Source organism: Grammomys surdaster, unplaced genomic scaffold (assembly GCF_004785775.1).
Source record: "Grammomys surdaster isolate TR1022 unplaced genomic scaffold, NIH_TR_1.0 125863, whole genome shotgun sequence".
NCBI lineage: Eukaryota > Metazoa > Chordata > Mammalia > Rodentia > Muridae > Grammomys > Grammomys surdaster.
The window spans coordinates 2888985-2899746 of NW_021620689.1; the positions used below are offsets into that span (position 1 = coordinate 2888985).

General features: G+C 41.2%; 1 protein-coding gene across 1 annotated transcript; it reads right to left on the minus strand.

The window, feature by feature from the left end:
* Nucleotides 1-870: 870 nt before the first annotated feature.
* On the minus strand, nucleotides 871-10526 carry Mycbp (MYC binding protein). The gene is made up of 5 exons (XM_028790143.1): nucleotides 10438-10526; nucleotides 10219-10291; nucleotides 5817-5865; nucleotides 5494-5623; nucleotides 871-4374 (listed from the first exon to the last, which is right to left on the minus strand). The coding sequence occupies exons 1-5, from the start codon at nucleotides 10519-10521 to the stop codon at nucleotides 4330-4332; spliced, it is 381 nt and encodes a 126-aa protein (XP_028645976.1). The 5' UTR covers nucleotides 10522-10526; the 3' UTR covers nucleotides 871-4329.
* Between the last annotated feature and the right edge of the window lie 236 nt (nucleotides 10527-10762).

The window sequence follows — 10762 nt, forward strand, 5'->3', positions numbered from 1 at the left end:
TACTCTATATCATCTCTGCATTAATTATAACCAGTACAACGAAAAATGAAATGGTGTCTTTGCCAGGCTTGATGGCACACATCTGTAAATCTCACTACTTCAGAGGCAGGTGTAGGATTCCCCAAAAAATGTTCTAAGTCAGCCTTCTCTACACATCCTTGATAGAATAACCTAGAAACCCCTTTTTTAAAGAATGGGATGTGTGATGCACTACACTGTATAAGTGTAAAAATAAAGTCTATACATGCTCAGTACAGTTCCCTGAAAATATTTCCAATCCAGATGGCCTAATCTATGGATTCAGAAAACCAACCACTATGCCAGGGGAAATCAAATTTAACAGTAGCTTTGATAAAAGTTTTAACAATTTTTGGGTGGAATATATGAGTAGAGGTCATAGGACAACCACAGATATCTTAAACTTTGACCTTGGTTTTTTGAAGTGTTTCTTTTGTGTTTAGCACTGCACATGCAAAGCTAGCCAGCCTGTACATTTCTGGGCCAACTTCTGCCCACCTCCCATCTCACAATGGGAACACTGGGATGACTGACAGAAATATGTTCAACATCATGTGAGTTTTGGGGATTCAAACTCAAGACCTCACATTTATCTGAGAAGTGCTTCCCATTGAGCCATCTTCAAAGCTCTGTTCTGTTTTAAATTTTATTCTGTGCTCAAGAGATGTCTCAGTGGTTAAAAGCACTTGGTGCTCTTGGAGAGGACCCACATTCAGTCCCAGCACCCATATGATGATGGCTCAAAACCATCAAGTGTCAGGGGATCCACTGCCCTCTTCTGGCCTCTAAGGATGCCAGGCACACAGGTAGTACTCATAAATACATGCAGGCAAAACACTCATACACATAAAATAAAAATAAATAATTTTTATAAAGTTTCTTATTCAAGGGTTGGGGATACAGCTCAGTTGGTAGAATGCTTGCCTAGTTTTCATGAACCCCTAGGTTCCATCTGCAGCACTGCCTAACTCCAGGCCTGGTAGCACTTGCCTGTTATCACAGCACCAAGGAATCGAAAGCAAGACCAGAAGTTCAAGGTTATTCCCTGCTATAATATCAGTCAGTCTCAAAATAAAGCTTCAAGCCAATAGTCAAACTCTTCAAAGCTTAAAGTGGAATAAAATTAGTCACTTCTTTTTAACAGTCCTTCTACTACTACAGTCTTTATTACACACCAAGTCTCTCAACCTGATAGAACAGTGAGTTCCAGGCCCCAAAAAGTCTTCTCAGTTCCCTGTTATCTTCAGTTGCTTCGTTCATTCCTTCTACAGTACTGTTCTATAAGACTTTGAGGTCTTGTGTTTATACTGTTCAGGAGAGTACCTGCTGGCCACATGTGCACTGAATGCTAGAAGTGCTGGTGGTGTGACTGAGGAACTGAATTTTGTAGCTGCTGACAACCACACTGAACAACTGAGCCATGCTTTCACATCCCTTCTCCCTATTGATCATTCTTCCTTAAAAGGCATTCATGCTTGTCAGCATCCCTCAGATGCTTGGTACCTACAGAGTAACAATAGGACTTTTAGAAAGACTTTTTAGTTAGTACCTGGACAATATTTCTGTTCTCCAAAATGGATTTTTAAGCTTCCTTGGAGTATAAATGGTTCACATTAGAGATCACTAGAACTAGTATTTTATCAGAAACCCTACTCACTTTGTGTAACTATATACTTTACTCACTATAGGACCTGATATTTATTTGTACCCAGCAGTATAGGTACTCCAGATTTTAATGTTCAAACCTGTTCCAAAGTAGTCTACAACCAACCTTTCCAATGCTACGGTACTTACAGATGTGGCAGTACTACTGACTGATCTGCAGGTAGTTCTTTACAGTTTGCAAGGCACTTTCATATCCAATGTATTTAATCTGATCCTGACATCAACCTTGTAAGGTAGGCAAGATGTAAAGACACATACATACACAAATACACACATATCTTTTTTGGGGTGATTACTGAGACAGTCTTACATAGCCAAGGATGGCCTCTAACTTACTATGTAGTCAGAGATGACTCTAAAACTCCTGACCCTCTTGCCTTCAAGTGCTAGGATTATAGGCATGGACCATCACGTTTGGTCGTAACTTTTTAATTTTATATGTATTATGTACATGCAGGTATGCACATATGGAAGGACGAAAGACAGCTCTCAGGAGATGATTCTCCTGCCACCTTGTGGGATTCAGGGACTGAACTAAATTCTTCAGACCTGCACCCAAGCACATTTACCCATGAGCCAAGTGTATAGCCCCTAATTTGTATTTTATAGATGAAGCAGCTGAAGTGTAGCGGGAACTGAACTGATGGCTTACATTTCCTGTTTCATTTAGCATCGTCTTGTATACAGTCTTCATTCAAGTCCTTGATAGAAAGAATGTTGGAAGGGGGGTTCAATGGTGAAAAGCATGCACTGTTCCTAGAGAGGACCTGAATTTGGTGGCTAACCATGCCCAATGGCCTGATGAGAAAAAAAAGACTAGTAGCCAGAAAACAAAATATAGTTGTTGGTATCAACAAAATGATGGCCAAACAAAGTACCTGAAGAAGCTAAGTCCCCTCTCTACCAAATTCTCACGGGCTCTGTTTTGTTATTCCTACAATTCTTAGCTTATCCTAATCCACCTTGTAGTTGTTTGCATATGTATGTGTTGCATAATGAATTGATCTTTACCACACCAGCACCTAGCCCAGTGATATCCATCCAGAAGGCACCCAAATTGGTAAACAAAGAGAATCTGACCAGCTGAATGTTTTTTTCAGTAGTATCTGGCGACCCTCCAGAAACAAACTTGTGACTAGAAGAAATGCAGACCGTTGCCACAATCCTGCCAACATGACTGATTACAATGCCCTTGTAAATGGCTTGGTCAGAGTTTCCAGCAGGTGCCAGTACCTCGACTGGTTAAACCAGCTTTGATTGGATGTGTGCTGTGATCAAAATATAAAGACAAGCTGCCCAACAATAAGGATAGAAGGTGTGACATATAAGGGCTTATGCTGTCAGTGAAGAAAGCAAGTTATCAGCAACACATCTGACTGTGATTCCTCCCAGAGAAAAGGGAAAGGGCCAGATTGTAGTGGGGAATGCCTATAATCCCAGCATTTGGGAGTTGAAGGCAGGAATTAAAGGCCAGCCCTTGGTACATGAGACTGTCCCCTACCAAAAAGAAAGAAAAGGATTAACAAAACAAGTACTTTACCATTTACAAATCTTTCATATACATTCTCTCATTTGACCTCACAACAACCCTGTGAGGTAGGCAGCAAATGTTTTCATGGTACAGATGAGAATAGTGGATCTCCAAACCATTAACTGACCTAGCCAGGTTTCTACAGTTAGCAACAAATCTGTATGTCAGTCTTTGGCCTAAAAATTCAACACCCAACCTTCCCTTTATTTGCCCTACCTACTTCACAGGGATAATAAAGATAAAATGAATTCAAGGCTCAAAAACTATGTGTGAGGGGAAAGAAATCACTGTATAATTACATGCTATAATTATCTGTGAAATAATGGTTCATCCCCCTTTCCCATCCCAGTCTGTGTATGAACCCAGAATTTTATCTCTCTTCTGTGCTCAACTAAGGAAGGAAGGAAGGCAGGGTAAGAGTGTAGTTCTGTTGGAATCTATGTAAATTACAATCAAGGTAGCTGCAGCATTATACAAACTGAAAATGACACAGACTAATGTGCAACCAGAATGCACTAAAGCACACACAGCAAGGCAGCATTATCAGATGGGCATGATTGCATAGAAAGAAAACGTGGTGTCACAGTTCATACTGGCACACACAGTTATCTAAGGCAAAGTGGTGGCAAAGGAGAGTTGTTTGTTCTCTATTTCTATAAAAGAGCAGAAGATGCATGGGAACCCATGCAAAAACATTGTACACACAGATATGTCCAGCAGTCTACAGGAAATATACGCTGTCAAGAATGAGTGCGCCTACTATGCTCAAGTCCTGGACCAAGGAATAGCTCCATGCTCAATCTCCTAGCTAAAATACAACCAGTGCCGTCATTCCTAAGGGGATAATAAATAAATGTCTTTTAAGGTAAAAAGTTATGTGGCTCTTTAGATTTTCTTCAAGATCTACTTTGGATTCTCCTGCTTTAAGACCCAAAGAAAGTTATATTGAGTTTTTATTGGTGATTCTATGTATATGTGTTTATAACATTAAAGTGTGATGAGTGAATTTAACATATTAAAAGTTTATAGCATCTTTTCAGGAAAGACCATATACTATACAAGCTATTCAAGTGATACAAAACCAGTTTTCAGTGTCTTTTCAACTGAGAAGAATCCTATTCAGCACGCTTCTCCTCCTGAGGTGGTTCATACTGAACAAGCTATGGGGCAAAGACAGAGGATTTAGATGAATTTTATTTAAGTTGGGTAAAAAAACTTAGTAACACAATGAAATTAGATAATATATTCAACTTAGTTGAGTCAGTAATCAATTTCTGAACTTATTCTTCTTAAACCATTCACTTAAGATTGAGTACAATTAAACCTAACAAAAGCCTTTTTTGTAACAATTTTTAGCGTTGCTGGAGAACTAAACTTTAGCCTCAATTCATGACTGAACTGTTCAGTTACTACCTGATTCTATTGGTATGGTCAGCCAATGAAAAGTAACAAATGTCTGACTTTAAAAGTACCAGAAAGCTTTAAATCAGCACCAGGGAGGCAAAGACAAGGCTGGTCTCTGAGTCTAAAGCTATCCTGGTCTACATAGAAACTACCAACTATGTGTCTCAGCATCTTTGGTAATTTAAGACACTGCATTTTCTTTTATAGAAATTTGTGGTTCCTTAAAAGAACACTAGACTTCAGAAGATTTGACTTCTTTCAATTAGCTTCAGACTTGGAAATACATATTGTAGTTCAGACTGTGATAAACCTCAAAGACTGAGTTGATGCTCAAGTTTATGGAAATCTGAACAAAGTCAAATTTCAGCTCTAGATAAAATCGAGTGCAACTTACTTCTATCCTTTTGAGAACCTGGAGCTAGCATGCTTCAGACAGTGCAGACTGTGTCTTAAAGCAGTGGCCTAGACTGACCTAAACTGCTTAAGAACTTTAAGATTACCCATTTACTTTAAACAGTATTAGCCAGTCTCCCCATCATTTATTGATGCAGGTTCTCAAGTCCCTTTTCATGAATATACTTTGCCTATCCTACTTTTTCTTGGTCTTGGGACTTTTCTAGATGAGGCTTAAGTTTGCCATGGATTTGACTGAAACTGATATTGTCCCTCCCTGCTGCCCATTAGTCAAGTTTTGGGTTTAGTTGTTTACTCTTATTTTATCATGCTACAGATGCAACCCAGGACCTTTGCACATGCCAGTCAGATGCTCTACCAATGAGCTACACACATTCCTGGCCTTCAGTAAGGATTTGGTCAGATAATCAATCATTAGAGACACGACTGTTTTTTAATTTGAATTTCTTTTTTAAATTTACCTTTGCTTTCAGTTTTTTATTTTCTTCTAAAGTAGCTTCATATTTCTCTTTCATTTCTGCCAATTCTAGGCGAAGCAGCTCTATTTCTGGGTTTTCCGGGGTAGCAGCTCCTAAGTGATGCTTTAAAAAACTAGCATTAGTGTTAAGAATGTACTCAGAGCAGAATGAGGCCAGAGGGATAGTCACCCAGTAGTTATCCAAGGTCATGTGAAGATTCAAAAGAACTTTTTCAATAAACAAAAGTATTTAAAGCTTATTATATATGTGAATAAATAAAAATGTCAAAAAATATGACTTTTTTACTTCAAAGATGAAAAGGATACTCCAGAGCACTGGTGGGCTTCTCTGGTTCTTCATATAAGGCTACCAACACTGCAAACCAAAGAGAAAGAGAAGCAATGAAGTCTCCAGCGTAGACGGCTGAAATATTATAAAACTCAGTAAATACTGCCTGCCTGCTGAATGGTGAAGAGATTGCTAAGACTGTCCATACAGTGGTGAACAAGTCAGACAGTATCCTTGCTAGCAACAAACTTACAATCCACTATAAGAGATAAGGGAACTACTAGAATACTGAACTGCAATAGTGGTTAGTGAGTTTCAGAATGAGACTAGAGAATACTTAGCATCAGAGGCAGACCTGAGACCTAGCTGTGTTTCAGATAAAAATGGGAAAGCTCAAAGCACATAAAAGGGAACTAACGTGTCAAGTATGTAGTGGGTAATGAATGGAAAGGCAGTCTAAGGCCAGACAAGAAAACTGAGTAAAAATGAGTTGAATATTGATCCTAAGGACTACAAACATATTTCAACAGTTTGAAAGCAAGGAGGTGGCAGGGTCACTCCTGAATTGTGTATACAACACTGACTTAAGTGAGACATAGAAAATGGCACACAAGAAAGCTAGGTGTGGTATCCCACACCTGTACTCTCAGTACCAAGGAGGTAAGGCAGGGGAATAAGGAGTTCAAGATCATGCCTGGAAAAGCAATTAGCTGAAGACCTGGACTACAAGGACCTCTGTCTCAAAAACAAAAAGTCTAATGTAATCTAGTTAAAGAAATTCAAGAAATTTTAGGTAATTAACAGCATTCCATTTGGAACGTTCAAGAATTAAGTTTCATGTATGACAGGCTAGGCACCAACCAAAAAACATTACCACAGTCACCATGCTCAGACTGGCATTTAAAAATGTGCTAGCACTTCCTGTCAACACTGTCTCACTCATCTACTGAACAAGTCCTCCTAGGACTCAATATGCAGGTGGCAAGCTCTCCACACTAGTGCTGAGGACTTTGAAAAATCTCCTGAGGCTATGTATGCTTGAGCCAGTGTGTAGTTGAGACAGGTAACCCAAGCTTGCCTAGAATTCACTATTGTACTCCAGGCTGGCCTCAAATTCATGGCAATCCTCCTATCTCAGTGCCCCCATACAGGTGTTATAAAAATCTGACACAAGCAAAATATGTAACTTCAATGTGCATAACTTGAGAGTCCAAATTAAGAAATCCTGTTGTAAACTAATTTACATGTCCTGGGTTTTTGAATTTTAATAATTTAAAATTATTAAACAGACAATATGAAAAACATCAAGTAAACAGTTACTTTTACACCAAAATACACAGGTTTTTTTTTTCTTTAGACATCTCCACATTTATATCACAACTATCTGACCATCATCTCTTATTATGCTACATTATCTCAAATCCCTACTTACTACTTTTTGCTTTTAAAAAGTATACATTTAAAAGTGCTTCTTCCATTTATTTCCACTGATTTGTACTGAGTCTTAAGTCTTTATTTACTTACTTTTAAACATGACATCTCTCTGTGCAGCCCTAGCTGTCCTGAAACTATGTAAACTAGAGTGGCCTTGAACTCACAGAAATTGCCTGCCTCTGTGAGTGCTGCCTCCCAGGTGCTGAGATTAAACCCACGCCCCACCAGGCTGGCTAGGATCTAAACTTTCATAGGGTGTAACTATTATAGTGCTCTTGTCTTTTCCTTCCATCACTGCATCCCCATTCCCTTCAGCTTCCAAACTCCTACCTGTGGTGCCTGCAAGGCTGGGGCTACAGAGTATTAAGTTTTTTGGTTTCTTGGTTTTTGTTTTGTTTTGTTCTTTTCTATTGGATGACTGTGCTTTTTATCCAAAGAGAATTCAACCAAATCATATTCCCTTTTGCTTTAGAAGCTAAATTTACTGTTATTAGTTACATATTGGGGGGCGGTTTGGAAATCAGAGGACACATTTAAGAAACCTATACCTTCCTACCATATGAGTTTTGGGAATCAAACTTGGGTCCATTTGGCTTGGCAACAAGCACATTCACCTGCTAAGCCTTCTTGTTGGCCCTTAGCAACTAGGTATTTAAAGCCAGGTATTTTAAAGTTTGCTACCCTGATCAAAATAACTAAAATGCTGTTCCATCTTCACCTTCTTCATGGATGTTTTTATCTTGAAGGTTTTAGTTTTTGTTTTTTGGGGGGTTTAAAGGCTGGCTGGTTAGTTAAGTTTGGTTGTTTTTTTTTTTTTTTTATAGTTTTACTGTTTCGCCAAGGCTGGTCTCAGACTCAAGCAGTCCTCCTACTTCAGCTTGTCAAGCGCAATTATAAGTGAAACAAGATGTCTAGGCCCTCTGCATGTGCCTCAAACCTTTGAGGCAAGGTCTCCCTAGCTTCCATCCTTTTAGCTAGGCTATCACCCAGCAAGCCTTGATTATCCTTGTTTCTCCCCAACCCCAGCACTGGGATTACACACACAAAGACGCTGTCTAGCTTATGAGTGCTGGTATCTGAACTCTAGTCCCTGTAGTCTATCAAGTAGTCTTAACCTCTAAGCCATCTCTCCAGCCTAGCTTTAGTTGACTTTTCTTGAGACAGGTCTTGATACGTGCTCCAGGCAAGCAGTGAATGCTGATCTGCCTTCCCTCACTAGAACACTAAAAACATGTCATCATGCCTGGCTTCTTACAATATTTTGATGTTAAAAACTACTTTAAATCCTCTCTGAAATGTTGCTGATAGGAAAATGTAAGCTTGTATAAAGCATCTATGTTTGACCCTTTAAAATTGGTTTCCATTCTCTTACACAGCCTGAAGGCTGCACATTGGCTCTGCATTCAGTTATCTCCAGTTGTCCATCTGCCTTTCACTGCTTTTGTCTGTCCATTTACTGCGTCATTTCGTCCCCCCATCCTACCCACACAGAATACTTGGGACCAAAAGTATATCAGTGTTTATCTCCAGAGGTTGGAATATCTATTCATACATAATGAGATGTTTTGGGGATGAGATCCAAGCCTAAACATGAAATTCATTTACATTCCATATGGGCCTTATTCACATAATATGAACATGAACAAGTACATATTCCTAGGCTCCTGAATTTTGACTGACATAATTTATGCAGTCAAGCATGGAATTTTCTACATCAATGCTGAGTAAGTTACAGATTTGGGAGGAATTTAGATTTCAAATTTTCAGATTAAGGATACTTATCCGTACTTTAGAAATTCTGTTCAAGGTGTTCCCTCTGCCACTCCAAGTAGAATGTCTCATCTTTATCCTTGTTATGGTTTAAGTTATACATTTGCCACTAGCTGGCACTATGTTTTAGTGTTTGTGTCCCTAACTAAGCTCCAAGCTCCCAAAAGCAGGGATATTTCCATGGCTGTATCCTTGGTGCCCAGAACACAAGGCTGGAATAAGATCATTACATGAAAGAAACATCAGGGGATTTTTACCAGAATTCCAAGCCATCTGTGACACATCGATGCCACAAAGTACAGTGGTCTCACAGAGTAGTTCCTTATATTTTGCTCACACATTGACTTGCAACGACATAAGGAAATTAGTAGTAATTCTAACTCGTCAGTTCATCCATGTAAGAGAATTGAAAGCCCTGCTTTCTTCTAAGTTCTCCCAAAATTTCTCCTAGCTTCTGTTTCCCTAAAAAGCAGATACAAATTATTTCCCAGACACTTCCTATTCTCAAAAAGACCAAGGTTTCAATCTCTGCCAGCCATTCCATTCTATTCCCTCGAAAACACCAAACAATGTTGAGTTCTTCCTCAACATGTAGCAGGCATTCAATATACTGTTAAGGCCAGTTTAGCTGTATTCTCAATCTGGGAATCCTTGAGTTCAATCACCATACTCTCTAAACCTTACATCCAGAAAGGAAGGGATACACTTTAACAGTAACTTCCATTGTTTCAAAGTAAAGAATATAGCCATTTTTATGTGCTCTGAAGCGCTTTTCACATTGTAATTCCACTTTAATTATGACATCTACACAAAGTAGGAATTACTACAGGCTGAAAGAGTTGAAAAACCACAGCCCAAACTGTCTATGAATCTCCAGCTTCGGCGACTAGAGCCACTTAATAACCCACTTTCAAATCCAGTAATTTTCTTAGTTGTCTTTGTCCAAAAAAAAAAAAAATTGTAAAATCCCGCACACTATACGGCGGGAGCAATTGGGATCTCAAGGTCTCTTGATAACGTGTCCACTGCGGCTGCTCGAGGGAAAGCAACGGAAGTTGAAGAGACTTTGCAACAGCTGCAAGAGTTTCAGTCCTGGGCAGAGAGCGACCACGGGGGCGAGGCAAAGTCCCGCGGCCGGCGTGCGACCGACCCACCGGACCCCAAGGCCTCGCTGGTCCCCGGGCGGGCCCCACCTGGCCAAGAGCGCGCGGACGTGGGCTGCAGACCTCGGCTCACCTTTCGTCAGCGTGTCCAGCACCCCCGACTTCTCCAAGTACCTCCGGAACTGCTCGCGCTTCGAGTCGGCGGCCTGAGGAGACACGGCGGGTCAGGGACCGGAGCCCGGGGCCAGAGCAGGAAGACGGCGCGCCCCGCCGCCAGCCCCAAGCCCTGCACGCGCCCCAACTCCCACCCGGCGCCGCCCGCACGCCCCGAGCCACGCCGCGCCCCCCTCACTTTGTAATGGGCCATAGTGACAGCCACAGCGGCGTAGCTGGCGCCGGAGACACGGGCTGGCGGGCTCCAAGCCTCACTGCTCATGCGCGGAACGGCGCACGCGTCTGCGCACTGGGCAGGCACGGGCGGGGACCGCCGGGGTGTGGCCTGTTTTCATGGCGACCGGGACGCTGTGTATCCCAATCTCCTCGGAGCCCAGGGAGGCTGCGTGCGCCCGCCCTCCGCGGTTCCGGTCAGTATCGCATCTTCCTGTTCCGGTCGCCGCGGAGATTCCGTTGCCTAGCAAGAGGCGAGGTTTCGGTAAAGCCAGGCTAACGTTCTGCCG

Bases quoted from the DNA above. Each gene is read 5' to 3' on its own strand.
- Mycbp (XM_028790143.1), bottom strand. From the start codon at position 10,521: ATGAGCAGTGAGGCTTGGAGCCCGCCAGCCCGTGTCTCCGGCGCCAGC. The intron at 10,292-10,437 runs GTGAGGGGGGCG...GTGTCTCCTCAG, and splicing joins TCACTATGGCCCATTACAAA to GCCGCCGACTCGAAGCGCGA. The intron at 5,624-5,816 runs GTATCCTTTTCA...CACTAATGCTAG, and splicing joins AAGCCCACCAGTGCTCTGGA to TTTTTTAAAGCATCACTTAG.